Consider the following 25,997-nt stretch of genomic DNA (forward strand, 5'->3'; position numbering starts at 1 on the left):
CTGTTAAGTCCTTAGCAATGGAACAGTTCGTTCCGCGGGGAAAATAGGCACATTTTCAAATTTAAACGAGCCTAAAAGCAAGTAAACGTAGATTTTGCGTCTATGGAATTTTGTGACCCAGAATTTCCGAAACAAAATGGCCAAAAATTTTCATAGACATCCGTTAAGACCTTAGAAATGGACCCAATTTGTCCTTCATGGAAAATAAGCGCATTTTCAAGTTCAAACAAGCCTCAAAAAGGTAAAAGTAGATTTTTTCGATTGTCCTTTGTTATAGTCTATGAAATTTTTGTGATCCGAAATTTTCGAAATGAATTGGCCAAAATTTTTCATAGACATCCGTTAAGACCTTAGAAATGGACCCAATTTATCCTTCATGGAAAATAAGCGCATTTTCAAGTTCAAACGAGCCTCAAAAAGGTAAAAGTAGATTTCTTCGATTGTCCTTTGTTATAGTTTATGAAATTTTTGTGATCCGAAATTTTCGAAATGAATTGGCCAAACTTTTTTGTAGACGGCCACTAAGACCTTAGAAATGGTCACAGTTCGTCCCTTGAGGAAAACGGACGCATTTTCAAGTTCAAACGATGCCCAAAGCCGGTAAACACAAATTTTGTTAATTTTCGTGTGCCATAGTCCATGAAATTTTTGTGACCCAGAATTTGCAAAACGAAATGGCTGAAATTATTCATGAACATCCATTAAGACCTTAGCAATAAATTCAATTCGTCCCGACGGAAAAACAAGCGTATTTTAAAGTTAAAATTAACCCCAAAGCAGGTAAACGTAGATTTTGTCAATTTTCGTGTGCTATTGTCCATTAAATTTTTGTGATCCGAAATTCCCTAAACGAGATGGCCGAAATTTTCCGTGGACATCCATATGGATCATTCATCCCGCAAGGAAAACTCATACATTTTCAAGTTCAAACAAGCTCCAAAGTTGGTAAACACATATTTCACAATTTTCGTGTACTATTAGTCCATGCAATTTTTGTGACCTAGACTTTTCAAAACGAAATGATCAAAAATTTTCATGAACGTGTTCTAAGACCTTAGCAATGGATCCATTTCGAATTCACTAGAGTTTAATTTTCGTGGACATCCGTTAAGACCTTTCAATTTTGGTTTAAATCACAATTCGAACTCACTAGAGTGTAAGACACAATCAACAATATTGAATGAGTGTTCATCTTATGAAATAGTACAGAGTGTTTCCTGCTTAATTTAGTAGCCATTCTTGTTCCCATCTATAAATAAAACATCCTGTAGAGCCCAGAATTTAGGTTGATCTCTAAGTAAATTGTCTTTCTTAGATTTCAAAACTCATAGGCTTACTCCGACTATAACTATAGGTTATAGGTTTGAGTTGTGAAATCAACCTTTAGTTTATAGACCCTACGTGACTGTGGGATGCTTCGTAAACCACTTTTTAAGCTGAATACTTCAAAAGGTAGGGTTTGGAATTAGGTAGGTGGAATTAAGTATACATGTATACATATGGCATAACAAAAAAAGAGCACATTGTTCAAACAAATGATGATTTCTAGATCAAATATGTTGCACAAAAGCTAACGAGTTTCTGCAAATTAATCTAGCATAAACGTACAATAGCTTGATAGTTGAATCAAGGATGTCATGCAATCAATATGTACATAATAAATGAAAGAAAACAACGTATCACTAAAAAATAAGAATAAATAGGAAAATATTGAATAAAATGTGTAGGAAAAGAGGTAATGGCAACACTAATTTGTTATTGAGAAGTGGTGGAAATTCATTCAGATATCAAAACTGTGTGGGCTAAATTTATAATCTGACATATAAACATGCAACCAGCTATAACTTTTGAGTCATAAGAACCTTCTTTACAAAAAAATTGGTACTCTGAGATTCATAGTTTGTGAAGTTTAATTCACCCTCTTTGATAAAATACGACTCAAATATACATTTGTGATCAGAAATGGCTCTACAAAATGGGGGAGAAATCATCTTTGGCTACCTACTACTCATCTGGTTCATCACTTTCAGTTTCAGTTTCAGTTTCAGCTTCAGTTACATCATGTCGAATGATTCGACATTTAGGGACCATTTTTTCCAGCATACATGTTCCTTTGAAGGTAATCAATTGCCAACAGGTTTTTTTGTAGCTGACTAGCTGCAATGTAAAACAGTTGCTTAGAAGATGAAATAAAAAAGGGCAATCGTTTTGTATTTGAAGAAGAGATGCAGATATACCAGATCTGGTGGTATCTCTTTGAATCCAAATTTCTCGGTCCATATTGACATTGCTTCAACAGCAGAAGGAAGTATAAATCTTCTAACATTCAAAAATGCAAGCAACTTCTCTATGCAGGAGAGGAGCAACTGAAAGTAACCCTATTAACATTCAAAGCATACAATTCTCAACTTTTGTACATTTCAAGAATGATAGAACAAGATATATCACTCATAAGATGTATTTCACGATTTCTAATAAGCAAGAACAATGATTTCCCATTAAAGAATCATCAGAATTCACAATCATCTGGCCAACGTGAAAACGTTAAATGCATTATGCTGTCAATCAATGCTTCCGCCATGGCAAAATATGAATTACGATTAGAGTGGATGTTAAGGGACATCAAGTTTAGATCTAAAATGAATCTTAGTATTTGAAGCAGCAATAACTGAGAGAAAGTCATCTGACAGAAAACAAATGGGGTCAATTTCCTGAACAGTTATACACAGCTTTACCTGGCCCTGGCTACCAATACGTGTTGCCACGAGAGGAAGCTCTGCCATATCCTGACCAAAAATACGGAGGATCCCTGCTGATACTACTATTGAACTGCATGTTAACCAAATAACCTCGTAAGTGATGGAAAATGTGCTTTAAAATGAGAAGTTTCAAATGAAACAGCAACGCAGTTCTTACTTTACTGTCAATATAGCACAGTACATGCCCCCAAAGTCTTGGCCCCTGATATTCCTTCTGCAAGGAGAAGAACAAATATCATAGATAACAATGCAATGGCAAGATAAATGAAAAATCCAGTTAGCTCTATAATAACAAAGAAAGTTACCCATAGACCATAGATGGAATGAAATCACGTCCAGTTGCCGAATCAACAATAGGATCAAAGCAATCCTGAAAAGTCGTGATGATGATTCTAACTTTTCCACACATTTTTCATTGGAAAATAAAAGATACAATCTAGAAATAGTTTTAGAACCCTTCAAGTAAACAGAGAAAATCCAAAACGAACTATTCACCTAAACATCGCAGAATAAGAAAATCACAAACATCTAGTGGAACATACAAGAAAAGAATATGATGAAATAACATCAAGAGAACATTAAATTAACTCGGACTACAAAAGGAAATGACAGGTAAAATTCCACGAAAAAAAGCTACCATGAAAAATAGACATGACAAGTCTGTCTCGCATGATTAGCAAATTGTTTGAAGCACCGATTTTCATTTCTTAAAATTAAGCTTAATTAGGCAGCATCAACAAAATCACAATACCAAAGTTCAAAGAACTGATGCACGAGCATAAAACTGACTACTCAATAACAAACCCATCCCATCTAGATAAGTAACTAAACCGTCTTAAGCAACATCACACAGTCAATGTGGTTATCATATCCTTAGTCTGCTCACCGTAAGTTTGGACAACATAAATTCAGGGCTAATGCTTACATGGAAGATTGAAACAGCTTCTGCTAATAACACTCTGGTTTCACGAGAAGTAACTTTGCCACTGATAAGTCTCCATCTCACATCTAGATCACCAACAAAATCCATATGTTTTTCCTTTAGCTTCATCCTTACTGCACCCAGGCAAGATTCTGACAGTCTCTCTTCTCCTGAGTGCAGTGAATTTTGCAGTGCAGAATATATCCTCTTGCAATCCGCACAGCAGAACCATCTTCCTTTAGGCAACTCCTGTTGCAAGTTGCATTAATTTTAACTTGAGAATCCATAAGTAAATAATTTTAAAAAGGAAAAGAAAGAGAAAAAAGGGAATTAAACAAAATAAAGGAGCAGGAAGTCTGGACAAAAAAAAAGGAGACCTTCCATGAAATAATCCTAAAATAAGCAAATGGACTAACCTTTAAATCTGCTATCTTTCGTTTCTTCAAGCAGCCAACATGATATTCCTTCTCACACTGGATATGAAAGGTAGGAAAGCATTTTAAGAATAGAACTTGGTCGAATAAGGGTTTTATAAAAAATGTAGAGGAAATACCTGGTCACAGAGGATAACCGTGCGTGGACCAAATCCAGACTTGCTAAAATCATAACACCTGTATACAAAAAATATACACATCATACTACAAAAACTAAGACATTAGGCTTTGAACAACTTCACAAAGCAGAACAACTACCTGCATAAAGCACATGCTATAACTTCTGCCTCTTCTGGGTTCTTCACAGTACGCATGCAACGCTTACTTATTTGCTCTATTGGGTCAATACCAGAAATCCTCCCAGCAGCAATGGCATTAGCATTGTGCTCCACAAACTTCTCCCTCTGAAACTTGTTTTCACAATACTTACAATACCATTTACCACGGGGAACAGCCAATAATGATGCACACTCTGCATAGATAATTGAAAACACACATTAATGCCACCTAAATGGAATTTTGAAATTTTAATAACAAAGCAACCAGAATTTCTAAGTGGTGAAAGAAAGAAAGAAAAAAAAAACAGAGGCAAGTCTGAAATTTTCTCAGAACTGATCAATAGCTATGGCTGCTCACCTAAATGGAGATGCAGTTTATTTGTCATTACAGGCAAATATATAGGATAAGAAAACTATAGGTGCCTTATTTTTTTTTGTTTCTTTTATTTTTATAGATGAACAGACAGTTGTGTACCGAAGCCTTGAGGGGCAGAATTACAATGTGCTGAGTGTGGAGAGGGGAGCAGCTACCCGGATACCATCATTATAAAAAATTGAGATACTTGTAATAATAGATTTTATTTATCTCCTTTGCTAATGTGGGGGTTGGGGGGTCTGTGTCCCATTTGTCTATCTGGGTGCTCTAATGCCACACCACAAATTAGTGAGGAGATGTCATGAAACCTTCCCAACACCACAACTAGAGATGATAATGTCGTTTCTTTATCTCCTTTGCCTATCTTACTCACGCCTTTCCAGTTCCTCTCCCCATCCTCCTTTGTGTGAGGGGTGGGGGGGATAGTGGGGGGAGTAAGAGGGTTGTGTCCCAATGTCTAACTTGGTGCTCTAATGCCAGACCATAAATTTGTGAGCAATTGTCATAAACTGGCACTACAGACCTCCTCCATCCCCACACCCCTCTAAACCATTAAAAAAAAAAAAAGCTAACTAATGCATGGGGTGATGACATAGAATTTGATGGTCTTAATCATCATACAGGAAAAATAACATGCACAAATTGGGTGGATATATCAAGGAAGGCCCTGCAACTCTAACCTTTATGGAAGGCCCTTGGACATCCATCACAAAGCACCAGTATTCCACCATCTGCGCATATGATGCACAGATCATCACTGTCTCTGACAGAAGACTTGCGACCTCTCAATAGGGACATAGCAAATTCATGTAGAGACACTCCATTTGAAGTGTAAATGTATCCATAGCTGCAGAGACATGAGACAATGTTAAACATCTAAATGGGTATATGTCAGAAGAACTAGGTAAGCTAGCTAAAGAGGATAAAGATCCCTTGAAAGACAGCTAACAGAAGAATGACACTGACGGTTTTTTGCGCGACGCCCAACCTGCATGAGCTTCAAATTGTGATGGACTAACCTAACCATGACAGGAAAGCAATCATTATGTCTTACATTACGGTTACGAAACCCTACACAAAGAACCAAGGGTTTCATTTTTTGGAAGAATTATGCAAGCTACAAGAATTGTACCTCAGAGTTGCAGCAAGAACAAACTATACCAGATCCCTGCTTATAACCGACAAGCAATTTCTGCCAATGATAAATGACCAAATAACAAATATGTCACAACAAACCATATTTAGCATCTAGTACTTATAATATGTCTCAACTACTAAGGAAAAGGGTACAAAAGGGAATGCTCGGCACCTTTCCACGAGAATAATAAGCAACTTCAGTCCCATCGGGCAGTCCACCTTCCTCAAAAACCAACCAATGCATTTTCTGATCCCTAAATGCAATGACAGTGACTATAAGAAATGTGCTGACAGATGAAATCCAGAATAAGCAAATGTCAGAGGAATGGTACCAACTTCTTTGTAATTTTCCATTGGGTCCTAGAGTGTACTGAAACACCAAGAGAACCAATTGTTGAGGAATTTGAAGCTGCAATGGATTTTGACAATCTGAATTAAAGAATACAGGCACCATACAAGTGAGAGGTAATATTTCATATAAAAGAAAATTAGTGGCAATTGACTAGCCAAAATATTCACCAACTTTTTTGAGATCTTGCTCTGCATTTTATCTCTGTAAGAGTTGCAAATCGGGGCAGCTTCATTTGAGTGTGGAGAAAGAACAGGATTGGATGACCTTGATGGTTCCAAATAAAAGCATGTAAGAGAAAGATTGCAAAGTTTAGCATTTTTACACAGAAAATTTGATGTTGCAGACAAAGCAAAAGTGAAAATATCAAACAGAGAAATATTGAGTATCATAACATACTTGTTTGGTGTCTTCAGTTGATCCTTCCTTCCTGAGATTGTATGTGCTGAAGATATTCTAAGGGACTTTTTCCTTGAACATATTTCGACAGGCCTTAAAGCAATAATAGAACATCATTATTACATGTTTCCAAAACCATTTAGCCATGTTGAAAAAGTTCATTGCTTGCAAAATCAAGCAGAAATAGTCAATCGAAAAAATACCAACTTTTTCTTTTTTCTTCCTCTACGCCTTTTTAGAGAAGTATCTGATGCAGTTGAAGCTTCAGAGGAATTTATGTTCAGGACAGGATTAGATATCCTAATTTTGCAAAAACAAGATCAGCAATGTCATAACAAAAGCAGAGACTACTGAGAGCTTCTGAGTATGCAAACACATCTATACAAACAAAAAAGAAATATAAATTGCCGCATGACCATTCCTTAAAGGAAATCAACTAAATGCTTACAGGGAAAAACCATAAGTTCAACTCTCAAAAAGATATCAATAACAAGGACACATGAATTGTGACAAAGAGTCCTTTAGTTGATGCAACTAAAAGTATTAAATCCATGACACTTTTCCAAGAGAATGATAAATAGTTTTAAGTTCATGACAAGCACCAGTTTGATTCCATTTATCAGAAGCATTGTTGCATTACATACTAAAAGCCAACTGAGAGCAGTCATGCCAAATAGATTTTATAGACCATGCTCTTCCTATACAATTTAGCCTTTTGCTTAGACATGGGTTTGAGGTTTATGGATTCCTACGACGTCTTCAAGTTAATATACAATTATAACTAGTTCACTGTTAGGGAAGGAAATGGGGCAGGGATTGAGCTTAACCCACCCCGCATAAGTTTTTTTGTCTTTTTATTTGCTTAACTATTTAAATATTTGTAAATTGATCATATACTAATCCATACTTACACATAGACAAAATAACTTCACTCTTCTCTTAAACCAAGGTTAACAAGATCTGCCACTGTCTTCATCTACTGTTAATTGCTAAAAACAATTAATCCACACGTGCTTATGCACACATGTAGACGTTAAGATTGACAAAATTAGACATTTACCATTTAGTTAACCTCTTTAATTTAATGTTACTACTGATAAACAACCACATCCCATATTTAAATATTTACAGAAAACAAAGCATGCAAGCTGGAAGAATTAAATCATTAATTTTTAGTTGACTAAGGACTTGTTCATATATCAACCCGCCCCGCCCCCACATAGCCTTAAACCCGCCTCGCCCCCATAGCTTAAAAATTGTCCTGCACCCACCCCATTGCCATCCCTATTCACCGTCAAATATTCATATATATTTATTTAGTTTCTTGATACATATACAGTGTCTGGGCCAAAGCTATTTAGTTTAAGGCCACAAGATTTGAAAGTTCCTTTACATTCTTAACACTTCACGCCAGTCAAACTAAGAGACTTAAGACACATAAAAATAAATCAGATGGAGTATTTTGAAGATTAGAGTCCAGCGAAGCACCCAAAAGTATAAAAATAATCATACATACCCAGCTTCAACTTTTATTGACTGAGAGGGAGTAGCTTCTGATCTTAAAGAGATTATGCAAGAATCACAAATTTGGTCAATTTTTCCAACTGAAGTCGCAGCAAAAGACCCTGGCCACCATGAAAAATCAAGAAAAAGATCATTTCTTGTACTTAAGCGAAAATGTGTCACCATATTCAAGTTCACATAAGAAAACTCACCATTGCAATTCAGACATATGATATTTTCCTTCACAGGAATCGGGCCAATGAAGCTTCGAACTGTTGTTTCCAAGTTCTTCAAAGAACCTTTCCTACATTCTTTGACCACATCAAGGAGACTCTTTCCATTTTCCAGGCAGATATATTGTGATGCACGTCTATAAGTTTTACATGCATGGATCTCAAATTTGCCAGGAGGAACAACCTAAAAGAACCAGATACGGTGTAAAACTTAAAGTCATCAGCGAGTTAATGGAATGTCAAGTACCAAACAACTAACAGTGTCAACAAAGAGTAAAAAAGAGAAACATAAATAACATATACTCACCCTGATACTCTTGCACAGATCACAAGAACATAGAATTCCAATATCTTTGACTGTTCCTCTCAGTGGAATTCCCTAAATTAAGACAACTTTAACCTTCAGAATAAAACAAAAATACTCAATTTCATGACCATATTTAGATTTCAGTCCAAACTACATGAGGAACAATTGATCAGAAAAGCTAGATAAGCTTTTTGACAAGAGAAACGGCACAGCAAGCTAAATGATATAGCTAAGTGCAATAATAAATCCAGGAAACATGCCCATAGTCTTCACTGTTTTCAACTCGCTTGACTCCCAGTCATGTTCAAGCTATAACTCTATAAGCAGAGCATGCTCAACACACATAGTTTTCTACATTCATATCGCATATTATAAACTGGCTCAATGGTTCTCCCATAACTATCCAGCAAGAAAACAGGCCGACCACTGGCCAAAAATTTCTTTCTACACAGTGTTTTCCGACCTATTTGTTTTATAATTGTCATAGGCCATAACTTAAGTTAATATACAATATAGGGACCCTACAATATAAACTGGGTTCACAATTAAATATTTAGTAAATTTCTTAATATATATACATGGTCTGAATAAAAGCTACTCGGTCAGTGAATTCGCAAGTTATAATGTGGATCCGCCATTAATAACAGTAGTGTATTGGCTCGCTTACACGTATTCACTCGACTAATTCCATGGGGTACCTGCTACCTCCCACCAGTCCAGGGACCAGGTAATTCTATCTAGGCTTGGACAAAAATAGGATGAAATAACTGAAGTGTTATTTCCTCGGCTGTGAATTGGCGGGTTACCAGTCCTTTCTTCCGCCAATGAATATGTATCTACTATTAAACCTCTGTCAAAATTATATGTAACCAGTCTGGTCTATCGAACCTAAATCATATCATTCCAAACAGAAGTATAGCATAGTTAATTACGTAATAATGTATAATGGTATTTTCATGAAAGAGTTGATGTGTAAGGAAAAAAAATCATTACCCTCTTGCCACCATTATAGAAAACTGGATAGCCCTCGAGCAAACCAGTCTCAAAAAGCTCCTTAACGGTAGTAGGCCTTCCTATAATCGAAATCTTCTTCGATATTTCCATCTCTGATTCTTCTGCAGGAGATGCACCATTACATGTGATCAATTTCCCGTCCAACACTTCCAAATTCTCATTCGACATATCAAGAGGCTCCACATTCAGCTTCAAAACCGACCTTGTAAGCCTCCTCCCAGCAACAGTAGCACAGTTCACTGTCAACGTTGACTCCTCTTTGACTTCAACCTCCACCATTTCCTTCACACTCTCCACATTGCCAGAAATACCCTTGATATCATCCTTAATCACACCTGAATTACACTTGGAATCAGTCGATTCACCGCCATCAACATTAGCCGCTCTCTTCAACCTCTTGTTCCTCCTATACACAACAACTCCATTCCTATAACGATCCTTAATTGAAGCAACTTCGTTGCACCTAACGCCATGAACCGAACCGTTCGATTCCTGTTCAATGCAACACGGATCACCAGTACCGGTACCAATTCCGGCTCCGGCTTTGATAACCGGAGACTCAGCCATCGGTGCCGTCATCGGAAAACAAGAGAAAGTTAGCTATGGATCTGAGAAAAAGGGAGAATTTGAGTGAAACTGAAACCCTTCAGAGGAATTTGTGAGAAGAAGACGGAGCATTGGGTGGGGTGTTATTAGGGGGGGTGGGGTAAAGGAGGCAGAGAGCGTGAAAAATGTGAAAATTCATATTTAAGAATCTGAAAAAATATATATATGGGCAAATAAAAAAAATAATAAGCTGAAGAAAATATTTTATCGTGTTATTTTATTTTTTTTATTTTATTATTATTATTATTATTATTGACTAGTTATTACGCTTATTCACGCGTCACCATTTCTCATGTTTCTCGTTTAACTTGCATGTGTTAAGCATGCTATTGTGAGCTAAGATTGAACTTTCTGTGAGTTTCATGATAGCATTTACTTTTAGTTTCCTTGTTCATAGATAAAACAGATTATAAATTATCTTTTATTTCAGGGCATAATTTATATTAATGCGCTTCATATTCGCCGGAATTTTACCCTCTTACTCACTCAATATTAATCTTTTTCTCTAATTAAATTTCATATGATTCATCAATCATCATTACCTAAAGAGCTTACAAAATGTGACTCTATATTTGAAGTTTTGTCACTTATTATTTTAAATTATGTGTATATAGTTTTTTAAAAATTGTCATTTTAGAAAATATTAAAATCTCGTCTAATATTTGCTATAATTTATAAATTTTATATCGTAATTATTTAATTTTAGAAGATTTTTAGTTTACACAAAAGTAATCTTATATACTCACTCCTCTTTCTTTTTTAACAATTTTGGGGTTGATTTTTTATGTAGAAGTGAATTTGTAAGCCCATTTGATATTTATGTAAATAGGAATTTGACAATAAATTTTAAATAATTTTTTTACTTTACTTGAAAGTTATGAAGTTAGTATTAAAGAAATAGACATGTTGAAATATAAAAAAGAATATTTACAATAATATTCATGCTTGAATGAATTTAAATACAATTTCAAAAGTGAGAAATGAGCTAAAAAATAACCAAATCTGAAATATAACCTCAAGTTTAATTTTATTTTTTATAAAAAATATGGTCAAATTTTGATTTACTAATTTTTCACTTTCACTCAACTTTTTGGCATTTCTTATGTTACATTTTATTGTTATTTGGTTATTAAGTGAGACAATTACTTTTCAAAGTAATGATTAATGAAGTAGGTATTTAGTTTATTGAAGTAATTAACATCAAATCAATTGTTCCAAAAGGCATGAAGTAATAATTAATACTTTATCGCTTAATAATGACCACATTGTATTATCTTATTCATTATTAGTATTATATTTATTCTTTGAAAAATTTGAATGTGCAAAGATGTTTTTTGGCACTAGCTTGAAATTTAATTTATTTTTAAGTCTAAGTAGATATCATTTTTTTTTTCCTATTATGTATAGTATATTGCCACTTGTAGCCTTGTGATTAAGGAAATAAACTTTGTAAGATCCTTGCTCTTAATATAGTGATTAGTGAATTTGTAATTATTTCTTTAAAAACTATGTACTCTACCATGCTTAATTAGCATAAGATATGTGCAACCATTTTTGATGAGTTAGTACTCTTATGTTTGTGTATTAGAAAAGGACTATATATTCTAATAAAATAGGTCATTTCATCATGAACGATTGTGACAAAATAATAAATATTTTTTAATCATTAATTAGAAGAACTGAATTTGAGCGTTGGTAATGAAATCGCATTTAGTAGAAGACATGTTTTTAACTTCAAAGTGGACTTTTTATGTGGATGTAGACTAATCAGACCTCAAATTGATGAGAATTCTGATCGTGAATTCATACTAGTCAAATCTCAAAGAGATATCGAACACCAAATGAAAAATCAAACAAACAGCCAACCGTTCATACATAAAATCTCAAATCACAAATGCAGTACAAACTTCATACAATAACCTAAGGAAAACATAATTCTTTAATTTAAACAAACCAAATCAATGAAATCATAATCAGACATTTATACAACACTAAACCATTATTCTGGCCATATTAGGCCTAATACATAATATTAAGTAGATTACAAACACATACTACATTTAGTTAAAAAAAAAAAAAAAGTCAATAAAAACAAAGTGAAAAAAAAACAAGCCATCAAAAGACTCAAATGCCAAAGGATTAGAAGTTGCCCTTAATTAACCACCAAACCATGAAGAACATGTCAATTACCTTACACCATGGGACTAATCAAGATTAATCTTCATAAATGCATGATAATAATTATTCCCATCAAGCACCATCACCAAAACCATCTTTTCCGGCTACCTTTTTACTATCATTATGATCTGCAATCCCAGTCTTTTATGTTTACTCAGTAATTCTTCGTCTTCCTCCATCGAACGAAAATTACAATAATTCAAGAAAACTACACCTAGAGGGTTTGATTAACTTAATAAGAATGGGGATAGATGTTCATGAAAAAAGAGTAAAAATAGGAGGGGTGGGTTGGCAAGTTTAGAATCTTACAAGGGATATGCCAAGGGTACCTCTTTACAAATATCACAAAAAATGTTGGCATATATTTCTTTTAATGGCCTAATATTCCTTTCCCACCCTTGAATAGTTTACATTGTCTTTTGCTTTACTTTTTTTGTACCTAGAACTATTTATTATTATTATTATTATCATTATTATTATTAACCATGTAAAAAAAATTGTTGGTTAGTTCATGTTTCCCTAATTTATTGTGATTTTTATTTGGGAAAAGGGTCTGATATACACCTCAACTTTGTCATTTAGAGCTGATATACCCCTGGTTATAAAAGTGGCTCATATATGCTCTTACCGTTATACAAACGGCTCACATATACCCCTGCCGTTACAATGGCTCACATATACCTTTTATTTAACGGAAATTAAAAAATTAGTTTTAAATTTATATTTGTTACTTCTAATTTTTTTTAAAAAATTTATTTAGGGGTATATGTGATTCTTTTATCAAAATTCAAAGTATATTTTAATTTTTTTCATACATAAATTATTTTTTGACTTCTTTTATTATAATTATTTGAGTTTCTTATTCTTATTTTATTTTTTTCTTTCATTCCTTAGTTTAAAGAAAAAAAATTTAAACTATTTTTTTTGTGTGTATTGTAATTTAATTTCGTATTCGAAGAAAAAATTTGGTCATCTATAATAAGTTTTACAAGAATATTAGTGAAACATAAATAAATTTGATTATCAAAATAATAATTATAAATTAGTCATTAAAACAAAAAAAAGTCAAAAAAAATATGTTTGACAAGAATTAAATATTTTTTAGAAAAAAATAATAAAAATTTAGATTAAAATTATTATTTTTTTCATTTCCGTTAGAGGAAAAGGGTATATGTGGGCCATTTGTTTACAAGTAGGGGTATATATGAGTCACTTTTATAACGAGGGGTATATCAGCTCTAAATGACAAAGTTGAGAGGTATATCAGACCCTTTTTCTTTTTTATTTTTATGTTATAAGAGGCTTATACATGGCTGAATATAAAATTTTTCATCTTTAATCAGAGATTTTGAGTTTGAAAACTTAAGAACAGGAGGAGAAGATATTTGTAAGTGAAATTTGTGGTTAAACCATGCTTTTCTAAAAACGGTTATTAAGAATGATAATTGAGTGGATGAATTAAGATTTATCTTATGAGTTTATCGATTTAGTAGTTTAACTCAAATATAACATGTGTATGCATATAAAATTCATTAAGCACAAAAAAAAATAGAATTAAAATTTAGAAAACAAAATGGATCGGGACAAATAAAATATTACGAAACTGATAATAAGTAACGTTAAAAGGGGTTCAATCAAACCTTTAAACATATTGTACAAATAGAGTAAAAATTATTATACGTGACTCGTTGAATTATATCTCGACAAAAATTCAAGTGTAATGATAAAAGCGTTCGAAATTACTTTCATTTATACGTTCAAATTATAATTGAGACGTTATATAATTTTTTGATTACGCCCAAAGCTATATATGTGTTTGTTTGAATATAATAAGAACTTTTTTGAGGTGACACAAGCAGTACTATTAATTAGTACAATTTTTTTTTATGAAACTTAGAAATTTGTACTAATAAACTTTAATTTTATTGCGTAATGTTCTTTTATAGTCTTGACCTTTGAAGATTTATGTGGTACATTTGGCCAATGGTTAATAGGTCAATGTTTGTATTTTTTTTTTATAAAATCAAATTGTACTTATATATATATACGAAAGATAAAGAATAACTAATCTCGAGATTAATTTTAGATTAAATTGATCTCATATTTGAATAAATAACATTAGGAGATATAACTTACTATGAAATTACTTATTTCGATTTTCGAGATTTTAGTGTTATGTTTTACCAATAAATGAGACGACAAAAATAGAATAACTTGCTTACAATCAAACGAGCTTTAAGAGTTTAAGATATATACATCATCAAAATATATAAAGGATATTGTATCTAGTATTAGGTTTATCCAAAGGATCTACACAGGTAAACCTCTTAAAAAGACGGGATTGCTGATCTTGAAAATAAAACAAGTTACATACCATAATCAGTAAAAATTACTTAACATATAGCGTAAAAATTTCTTACGATATATAACTTAAACTCACGTATCAAAAAACACACCCAAGCATTAATACATCACTAAAACCATTATTATTCTGGCCATATTAGGCATAATACATCAAAACACTCATTCATTAACTATTTGTAGCTTACAAACACAAGAAAAATACTGAAATAAGAAATAATAAGTAAAGGACTAAATAATTAGCATAAAATGCTAGTCTTTTTTACCATAAATTTAAATTCTTATATATAGAGAGATAGAGCCTATCAAGAGACTCAAATGCCAAAGGATATAGAAGTTGCCCTTAATTACCTTACACCATGGGACTAATCAAGATTAATATCTTCATGATCACTAATCAAGACTAATATTTTCATGAATGATAGTAGTTCCCATCTAATACCATCACCAAGACCATCATTTCTGACGCTTTCTTTTCTGTTTACTCAGTAGTTCTTCCTCTTCATCCATCGAACGAAAATTACAAAAAACAAAGAAAACTACACTTAGAGGGTTTGATTAAGTTACAAGGATGTAATATTGGTGATGTTCATGTAGGACAAATGAAGGTGACTTAAGTAGGGAAGAATGTGATCACTTTAGGTAAAAGAAAAACAAAAATGAAAGTAGGAAAAAAGAGTAAAAATTAGAGGGGTGGTTGGCAAGTTTTAGAATCTTATAAGGATATGCCATTGGTATACCTCTTACATCACACAAAAACAAAACTGTTTGTTTCTTTTAATGGCCTTATATTCCTTTCCCATCCTTTTAAACTTTTTTTTAATATTGTCATGCTTTACTTCTTTTTTTTTTTTTTGTGTAGCTAGTACTATTTAAATTATTAATTATATAAACAAAATTATGTTGTTTCTTTTAATGACATGAAAGGGGAGAGTTTAGGGTTTTAAAGAAGTCAAGTAAAACTATATTTTAAAAAAATTAACGTGTCAATAGATGGAATCGTTATATATGTCAGGTGGATGAAGATTTTTGGATAGATGCACTTAGAAACATTTCTAGACAAACATTAGGTCTAGTCGACATCTAGTGTGTTTCGCTAATCGTTGGGTGATAGCTCGGATAGAAAATTCACACTCTCAGTAGATCGAGTATGAAATTAATAAAAATGAGATAGTTTAGGTATGTTTTTGATACGTTGGTTCTTATTATATTGTAATTAAGAGGATGAAATCATCATTTACATGGCGGAATTTCATATAACCAAAATAAAGTAGTTTAAACTTTGTATAACCAACAAATGTGATATGATGAACATAATACAAGTTAGAAGTTTTGAGTTGGAAATTTAAATTATATTATAAAAATATATTCACTAAATAGTCATACTTCTATCCTTATTCAATTCTTATATTGTAATAACATTATTATAATTTTGCGATATAACTTATTTATCAATCAAACTACGCGTTAAATATTGAAATATAAAGGAAAAAAAAACTTTTTGAGGTGACATGTGCAGTTAGTACAGTTTTTTTAAATGAAAGTTGTACTAAAATAAACTTTAATTTGATTGCGTAATGCTCTTTATAAAGTGAGAATCTTGATTTTTGATGATTCATATAGTATATCTGGCCAATAGTTAATAGGTCAATATATATTTTTTTTAATTTATAAAATCAAATTGTGTTTATTATGTAATTTAACTTCTTTACATATTGAGAAAATATTAGACACAAGGATTTTTGTTAGTATGATGACGTTTTTTTTTTCGATTTCGTTTGAATTTGAATTCGTATTGCAGGGTCCATTCTTTATAGCATGAGTCTCATTGTAAATTTTTCATTCCCTAGGTTTTGCACTTTTTGCGAGGTTTACAACAATTTCTATTCTTTAAATGTTTGATACTCAAATTTTACTCATCCGACTAATTTATATTCATGTCGCATATAGACTTACAATGGTGGTAAAACGTTGAATGTCAATGCCTTCACTATTTAAAATTCATTAATACGATGTTGAGCCTACTCATTTGGGCAATAAAATGATAAATCTTCGTATTTGGTATTCAAAATTCACTGATTTGATTAATTTGAATTTATCTCGGTAGACTAACTAAGGAAATAAAACTCTCCGGTCAAGAAGAAAGGGTTGAATATTCAATAAAATTCACTACTCCGATTAATTCAAATTTATCAATGATTGCTATGATGTTTCGTATTCAGAATTTGTTACTCCAATTTATAATTTGAATTTAGCAATGAATGCCAAGGGTTTCGGTATTCGAAATTCATTGATCCAATAAATTTAATTTTATATCGCATTGACTAGTTATTCACCAATTTAACTAATTTATATTCATCTCGAATAAACTCAGTAAGGAAATAATACCTAGATGCCCAAAAAAGAAAAGGCAATCAAATATTCCTAAAGTACAATAGTTTATACTTATGTTAATATATATATTTATATGTTTATGTATTCCAATATGTACTATTTTTTCTTTTCTTTTTTTCACTCAAATATCTTTCTTTATTTTCCTAATTGTTTTTTTTTTTTTGCTTTGTACTTTGTGGCTTAATCTTGACATCAATAGCCAGCATATAATTAAGCACATTCTATGGCATATTCAGTACACATTTCCATTTTCTTTTCTTAAAGAATTATATTTTCATATTAAAAAGATATTTTTTCTTTATTAATAACATATACCGCGAGATATATTAATATATATTAAATCTTGAACACTATTAGCAGTTTCTAACTTCGCCGTAGTGCCACATTTTTTTTGGGGGGGGGGGGTTACTAAGCATGTCGAAGATGGTTAATTGAAAACTCTTTTTCGAAAAAATATATAGATCAAACGTTATTTTAATTTGACATACATACACATATTAATCTTGAAGACGGTTGAATACCGTTGATAAAATTTCTAACTTTGTCACTGTGTTGTTTTACTATACATAGAGAATAATATCACACTTTTGTTAGTGTGTACTTTCTTGTCTAAAAATATCCACTATGCCTTGCCATTGTATATAACAATCTTATTTGGTTCTAATTTTTTATTGTCTATATCTTGCTTTTAGTTATTTTGAGAATAAATTACAATGGTAATATATGTGCTAGACTATATAGCTCGTAACTCTGCAAAAATGTTGTTGCGCCTGTGTTAGATCGATTCTCAAAAAATATACGTAGTACTTTTGGAAGATCTAACGTGTATCAGGAGACATTTGTTGAAGAGTCCGAGCAACATAATGTGAAAATGTGGATTGGTTTACCTAAGGTTAGGATGAATGCTCCGCGAGAATGCTAGTCGTGATTCAAGAGAACCATCTCTTTCCGCTCTTAACTGCCTTCAGTTTCATAACAAGATCCTCTCTTTGTGCTTCTACTTCAGCATACTTAAGACTCATTTGAAAGTATCGTTCTCGAATGTCTTTTAGTTCTGCTTCTAGTAAAGCCTTTGTATGTTCGAACCTTTTCACCATTTCGTTGTCCCCTTCTGATTTCTTGGAAGCCGGTGAATGTCCTCTACGTTCCTCAGTCTTGAACCTACAAGAATAACAGCTCAAAAGACTCGAACATCATACATTACTCGTTCCACATAATTAAACAATGCAGGTGTTCTATTATCTTTGCTAAGTGAATGTGTTGTATTAAATGACTTTACTAGGTAATTTCATTAAGTTGAGTGACCTTATAAGGAATCAACTGTTTCATCAACCAGACTTTGTTTCTTGTCTCCTTAGAGCTCAAGGATAAGATGGTGCTAGCCTATAGAACATAACATGTTGAAGTAAGGTTGTTAAGTTCTATATTGAGATGATGGGTCGTTGATAAATATTCCGATAGCTTATATAACATATCATGTAGATTATCGTAGTTCAGTATGTTTTCATAGCTATTTGCTGCTAAGCATAGCCTTTTTAAGGTCCTGTCTGCAGAAACACAGCTAGAGGGTGGAAGAGGGTTCATCCGAACTCAATGAAGCTACTTCACCTGAAAATCACACTATACATACAATGACTTTCTTTTTTGTTTTTTGTATTTGAAGTAGATGATGCACCCCCGCGAGCAACAAGAAAAAACTAATAAATGCGACAGATTTAAATTCCAAGATATTGAAGCATACCGTTGAAGCTGAATTTTGTACTTCTTATTGGCTTCTAATGCTTCACCAAGCTTGTTCTCAAGCAATTGTATTCTAGCCAAGTAATCCACTACAACAGAAGAAGTAATTCCGTCGGAGGAACTATTTTCACCCTGGATGAACAAAGTGTTTTAAAAGAGCAAAAAGGAGTTAAGCATTTGACAGGGAAAACTTGAAACTCAAAAGACCAGCTAGGCCTATTGGTGATATATTGTGCTTCACTATGTTGCTCAGACTCTTCAAAAATGTTGTCAGGTGCTTGTTCGATCCTCCAAAAGTAGTGCCTGTCCGAAGGATACGATACAGGTGTGGCAACATTTTTGGAGAGTCTGAGCAGCATACTGCTTCAAAGGTGAAAAATGAATAGAAGGGAATAAAGGGTACCTCTGATTCACTACTTTTGCGATCTGAATGAAGTCGATCCACCCAAAGTTCTTGGGACTGACTAAGCTTTTGAGGTGCTCTATTGAAGTTAGTGTACTTGTTGTTGCTCTTTGGAGTATCATTCTGTTCAAACTGCAAAAGAACATAAAGTTCTGCCATTCATCCGCGTATATGTGAAAAACAATAAAAGGATTAAGAAAAAACGTCGAAATAAGCTAACCTTTTTGGCGTATAATTTTTTCTCCTCCTCCATCATTTTCACCTCCGCTTCGAGTGCTTGAACTTTCTTCAAGAAATTATCCTTCTCCTCCTCCATCTTGTATATTTTCTGCCGATATTGCTCATTGTCTCTCTTAGTTTCGCTAAGCTCAGTTCTCAAATCAGTCACTTGTGCAAAGAATTTCTCCTTTTCAGTTAACTCACTTTCCATTTGCTGAACTTTTTCTTCCAAGCAAATTCTCCTTCTGTTGCTGTTCTCCAACTCCGTTAAGACTTTCTGTAAGTTGGAGATCTTGCTAGTAAACGAGGCCTTTTCAGCCTTCATTTCTTCAAAATCTCCGGATATTTTCTCCAGTGATGCTTCTAAATTTTGCTTTTCGGAAATGCACTCTGTGAGCTCACTCTTCAGATTGAACACTTCATCCTGAAGCTCCTTTGCTTTCTGCAGCTGCAACTTCAGATTAGCACTTTCTTCATGAAACTTTTGATGTTCATAACGCGAAAGAGTGAGCTGCAACTCAAGGTCATTAATAGACGTCTTAAGCTTTTCCTCGTTCGCCCTGTAATTTGGTAAAAGTTTCAAAATCTTTGCATGATCAACCATCAACTTCTCATAACTTTGTCTTGAAGCAGCAAGTTCTTTCTCAGTCAATGTACATTTTGATTTGAAGTCATCAATTGCAGATACAAGCTTTTCTTTATCAGAGCGTAAACTGGAAACTTCGTTTACGGAGTCAGTCGCTAATCTCCTTTCCTCATCCATTTCAGAAATTTGCTTAGTTAGTTGTTCTACCTCTTTCTCGAGGCGCTCAACTTCCATCAACTTCTCTGAGTATTTCTGATTAGACAAACTTTCTTGTTGCACGAGTTTCTCAGTTTCGTTCTTGTTCTCTTGAATGAGTTCGTCTAGTTCAGCATTCAGTCTCTCCTCTTTCAAGGAACAATCTTTCCACATTGAGTCGAGATTTTCTTCAAGAGCCTTAACCTTTATCAAGCTATTAGACAAGCTATTCTGTGATTCATGCAGTTGAGCTTCTAGCTGCATACGATGCTCGTCCTGTTCCACGTTCTTCCTTTCCATTTCAAGAAGATTTTTTAAAGATCCTTGTAACTTTTCATTCTCATTTGTGAGATGTTCACATTCTTCTCGAGTTTGTGACCATAGGATCTGCATGTCTTCTAATTCTTCTTTGAGATTAGCAATGCTCATTTTCGTCTCACTCTCCAACTTCTCAATTTCTTCTTGAAGATTCATTATGACAGACGTGGATTCTTCCAACTCCGATTGACGAGATTCTCCCTCAACTGTCATGAGCCTAATTTGTGCTTCCATATTTTCATTCTTCTCTGTCAATCCTACAAACTGATCCTCCAGTGTATGTTTTTCACTTTCGAGCTGTGCTAGTTTCCTTTTCATAAGCTTGTTCTCAGAAACTAGAGCATTCATGTTATTGTTGAGCTCTTTATAATCACTTTGCAGATCATCCAAGCAGCTAGAGGTCTTGGCACTTTCTCTCGAGACGATTTTCATGTTTTCTTCCACCTGATCCTTTTCCTTTTGAAGACCAGATACTTTACCTTCTAGTTCTCTTTGATGCTCCAAAAGGCGCCTTTTCTCCTCCTCGTTGCTTTGTAACTCTGAATATTTTTTATCCAACTCTTTTAGTAGACCGGAACATTGAATTTGTAGTTCTGCCTTTGAGCTCTCAAGTGCTTGAACCTCAAGACCATAATCTTCCAGCTTTCTATTTCTCTCCTGGATCTCCTGTTCATGCTGTTTAAGACATTCCCCACATTCAACTATTCTAGTTTCCAAGAGATTGTTCAGGTCAAACAGATACGTAAGGGCACAGCCGGTTGTCAATAGTTTTGAAGACCTTGCACCGTCCTCGTTCAAATTTGCCAAGTTTTCCAGGTGATGTTTGCACTGATCACTCACACTGGAAGAAACTTTATGCCACGGTCTCTTTAGATGGTGGAAAGCTACTTCAAGCTGCTTCACTAATTGAGTGAAGTCTTCAGAGTTTTCATTTTCACTAGCTTGACTACCGGACTCCTTAAACTTGATCAGAAGGTCCAGGTTTTCCTGAGTAAGCTCAGCACAATCCCTCTCGAGCTCCTGTACTTTCTCTCGTAATGCTTCAATATCTCTTATTAGCTCAGTACTAGTTTTCTCAGAGTGTCCATTCTCTGTCTGTCTGTTCATTGCCCGTTCACTCTCAAGCTCATGATTCTTGTCTTGTAACGGCTTTGTGAAGGATTGATCACTTCTTTGCAATGTCTCTTCCGATTCTTTCCAAGATGAAAATTTCTCTATTTCCACTTTCTGCTGTTCTATAGTTTCTTCGAGCTCCTGAAGAAGTACGAGGAGCTCGATATTTGATTCCTGACTTCCTTTTAGTTGTAAGGCTAAACTGGCATTGAACTCCTGTTGATGTCTTACTTCATTTTCCAGTTCCTCCTTCTGACCTCTCGGTTGAAATATCGAATCCTCTGCCACATCGTGTTTCGATGTTGATTCCTCCAACTTTAGTTTGAGATTCTCAATCTCCCTTTTCAAGTTACCTTGCTCTGAATAGGAAGCTGAGAGATCCATCACCAAGTCTGCTTGCTTTTTCGACTGAGACGCGAATTCCTCTCTCAGTATGTCCAAATCGAGCATGAGCTTCCGAGCATTTCTCTCCCACATCTTGGCTTCTATTCGGAGTTCTTCAATTGTATCTTCTGCAGCCTCCAGAAGGTTTCTTGAAGAGCCTGAATTTGTCACAGAAGATGCTGTGAAATCTTTTCCGTTGTTCTGCAGATGCTCCATAGAAATCGTGGCTTTTGTATTATATGACGATGGGCTTGAAACAGTTTGATCATCGATGAGATGATCGTTCTGAGGTGAAGTATGGTCAGGACTTGCTCTAACTTGCTTGGATCCTTCATTCTTTAAGTAATTTCTGGAAGGGAACTTTTCTTTTCGCGTAAAACTCTCAGCTGAGCTAAAGCTGTTATTTGATCCGGATGCCGAGACACTTCTCTCCTGAAATGAAATGAACAGGTAAATCAACACACTGAATGTGGAAGAGAATTTACTAGTTAAAACCGAGTTCAGTGCAAAAATCAAATAGATATCAGATTAAAATGTCTAAAATGTTATGTAAATATAGTGAAAAGTACATCAAATGAGCAATTCTCAAAAGATTTGATAGTCATACAGAGACAACTTTACCGTTGCTCCAAGTCTCGTCTTCAGTGTATTACTATAATCTAAAGGAAAAACATCATGCTACTAAATTTGAAGTTTTAACTTGAAAAGTTAACAAACCTGTCAAGTTCAGCATAAAACAGTCAAAATGGATTAGAATTTGCATTAGTTACCTTGATCTCAAGTTTACTTGGACCCGAGTTTGAGCCGGGATCATATGGAAGCACATCACTCCCAGCAGAGAAGTTGCCAGACTCGTTCGATTTACTGTCAACATCATGATCTAAAACATGCTCTTTCACACCAGAACCTGAAGATTTCAATTCATCTCTGAAAGTATATAACGAGTATTGAGTTAAATGGCGATTCACTTTTACCTTATTTAGTATGATGAAGAAGTGGGGGTTCATATAGTACCTGAATTTACTCTTTGGTGTTAGGCAGTGAATTTTCACCTGTAAATAAGTTTGATAAGAAGTTATGTAATCGAAAAGTTATAGTTTTTACATGGTCCATATTTCTATTTATGTTGTCACACCCCTATCGGATCCTCTAAAATGCATAGCTTTTGAAGGATTCGACACACTCAGGTGTATTTTCTAAGAGTCCGAGCAACATTACCACAATACCTCAGAGAAAAATGGCGGGGGAAAGGACTTATCGATCATAAAACTTGCCTGTAGTGTTGTTCCCTGATTGCATTTCTTTAACGGAACCAAAACAGGAGAAGACACTCTTGAACCAACATATGATGCTAGGTTAATTGTTCCCTCTCCAAGTAGACCAGATCTAGCAGAGCCCTGTGTTGCAGAAACAACTAAGAAATTGAATAAGCAAGTCATCTTGAAACATTCTAAACTTTGACACGTTTTATTCAGTACACACCTAAGTTTTGTCTAGTCCTACAGAGAGGGTGTGCACCGAATAAAACGTGCTAGAAAGTGAGATAAACTTGAAGAAAACTAGCTATGACATTATATTACTGTCAATATGAAACAGATTTTCGAAGCAAAACACAAGGATTTCTATCATACCATTGAAACAACGAACTTGTAGACAGATTCTTCGAGCTCTAGAGATGAATCGTCTTGTGAAATCCACACGGATTCCAAAAGTGTCTCTGGCCATTGACAGCTTCCGTTTTTCACGAGTGTTTTGCCTAGCTTTGCTACTGTCTTTCCAGTTTCTACACAGATTACAGACAAAGATAGCCTGTCCCATCCTTTTGGTACCTATCACATTACAACATCATAATCAACTGTCAACAACCATTAGTAATACCTCCGATACATTGTGCTATCGATAAGCTAAAAGAAACCACTTAGCGGGAGTTCTTTAGGACGATTGAATCAACCAAACCAACATAGAACTATATCAAACAGTTCTATGTAAGGCATTACATATATCAGATTATACTCTGGTGCGAGTTGAAGTAAATTAAAGGCTGACCGAGCCAATGATGCTTAAGCTGGTCTTTACGGATGATCAGTCACGATGTTTAGCCTAAATGCTGCTAGTTCCATACTACGTTGCTTGGATTCTTCAGAAATATTGTCGGATCCTTCAAAAATCTATGCATTTTTGGAGGATTTTACAAGGGTACATCAACAATTTTGGAGGGTCCGAGCAACATAAGTACCATACACTATACTGTTAACTTGACTGTATTTGAAAATTAAATACTAGAAACTTTTATTAAAGTAAACAGAAATGGAGATGAATCTGACAAAACAAGACCTATCTTGCTCATACTCTTCAAAAAATGTCGCCTATATTGTGTGTCGGATCCTTTAGAAGTAGTGCCTTTTTTGGTGAATCCGACAAGGTTGCAACATTTTTGAAGAATCCGAGCAAACTCTACTGGAAAATTCCAAATTATAGTTTATTGATACTGCATAAATTTGAAACTATAGTATTTACATAACTACATTAAATTATTTTTCATCCTATTAACTGTATGATCATTCTCTCAATTCAAGAATTACCATATATTATGAACATGATGATCAACTACGGACAAGGGACGGAGCTACAAACCTATCTACAAATTCGACAAAACTCAGTAGCTTTGGCCCAAACCCTTTATAAAGCTACAATCTTTATCCAAAAAAAAAACAACAGACAATAATAGAAATCGAACAGAAAACTGATTTTTTTTATTTACCAAGAAATTTAAAGGGTATATAGAAAATGTAAATTTGTGTCTGAAACAACAACAACAACAGAGAGATTGTTTCAGATAGAGAAAAACATTTTTCAAAGTAGTTTTGGAAATAAGAAAATACAGAATAATAACACCAACAAAATAATAATGCGATAACAGAAGCACAAGAAACAACAGAAAATAACATAAATCGAAGAACAAGAAAAAGGTAGTACCTGAAGTAGTTGAAAATTTGAGAATCTGAAATCAACCCTTTCTCCTGATTTGTCCTGTTTATAATTCTGCTTCTGTAATTTGAACATTTTTTTCTCTATTTTTATCACCTTAATGTCTAATATTAATACATAGACAATAAAAAGACACTAACTTTGTAAACAGAATAAGAATCAAAATGCATTTGAAGGAACAAAAAAAAAATAATCAAGAAACAAGAAAAATAAGAGAAGTTAGCTAATTGGTCTGTGTAAATGAACTTGTTATATTGCTTTCTGTCTTTATGATGTTGCATTTTGAGCTTATTATAAACAGTTTATATTATAACTGTACAAAGTGAAGGACAAAAGTTTGAGGAATTTGTGTTTCTTGACACTCACAAAAAGAATGTAATACGTCCTCGTTTATATCTGAATTTAACACATCTCTTACGAAACAGTAATATATTAAGTGTAATTTCATTAAATAGGGTCTGAAACGAATATAGTGTATGCAGATCTTATACTATTATAAGTCATCTCAACTCATTCGAAAATGAATCGGAAAAAAATAGTGCTTAATAATAAGAAGGGTAGAATAAGTATAAAGAGTTTTCAAACGGAATAAGTAAAAGTAGAGAACTATTTTTAGTATAGTAGATAAGTAAATGATCAAAGGACGTAGTAAGAAGTTTCTTTTTTAGTTACTTACTCAGTATTTGATACTCGTTTTTAAACTCGATCAGGATGAAGCTAGAACATTGAAAGCGAGTTTGTGAAACCTAGTTCTTCATCTTTAATATGTTTGAATTGTTATTATGGAACCAGTATCTCAAA

The 25,997-nt window shown here is 33.7% G+C and overlaps 2 protein-coding genes across 2 annotated transcripts; both read right to left on the minus strand.

Annotated features, from left to right (window-relative positions):
• Positions 1-1,751: 1,751 nt before the first annotated feature.
• LOC101254125 (uncharacterized) lies at positions 1,752-10,478 on the minus strand. The gene is made up of 21 exons (XM_004246551.5): positions 9,691-10,478; positions 8,698-8,769; positions 8,370-8,574; positions 8,171-8,279; positions 6,862-6,954; positions 6,655-6,747; positions 6,430-6,522; positions 6,243-6,335; positions 6,079-6,160; positions 5,902-5,961; positions 5,736-5,788; positions 5,450-5,616; positions 4,374-4,587; positions 4,235-4,292; positions 4,098-4,154; positions 3,685-3,930; positions 3,065-3,129; positions 2,917-2,973; positions 2,736-2,829; positions 2,238-2,378; positions 1,752-2,157 (listed from the first exon to the last, which is right to left on the minus strand). The coding sequence occupies exons 1-21, from the start codon at positions 10,288-10,290 to the stop codon at positions 2,005-2,007; spliced, it is 2,805 nt and encodes a 934-aa protein (XP_004246599.1). The 5' UTR covers positions 10,291-10,478; the 3' UTR covers positions 1,752-2,004.
• Positions 10,479-17,677: 7,199 nt separating this feature from the next.
• Positions 17,678-25,562, minus strand: LOC101267051 (uncharacterized). Its single transcript, XM_010327652.4, has 9 exons — positions 25,185-25,562; positions 23,840-24,037; positions 23,483-23,605; positions 23,223-23,260; positions 22,979-23,135; positions 19,614-22,640; positions 19,394-19,525; positions 18,992-19,122; positions 17,678-18,411 (listed from the first exon to the last, which is right to left on the minus strand). The coding sequence occupies exons 1-9, from the start codon at positions 25,269-25,271 to the stop codon at positions 18,180-18,182; spliced, it is 4,125 nt and encodes a 1,374-aa protein (XP_010325954.2). The 5' UTR covers positions 25,272-25,562; the 3' UTR covers positions 17,678-18,179.
• Between the last annotated feature and the right edge of the window lie 435 nt (positions 25,563-25,997).

The sequence above is a fragment of the Solanum lycopersicum genome, chromosome 9 (genome assembly GCF_036512215.1).
Source record: "Solanum lycopersicum chromosome 9, SLM_r2.1".
NCBI lineage: Eukaryota > Viridiplantae > Streptophyta > Magnoliopsida > Solanales > Solanaceae > Solanum > Solanum lycopersicum.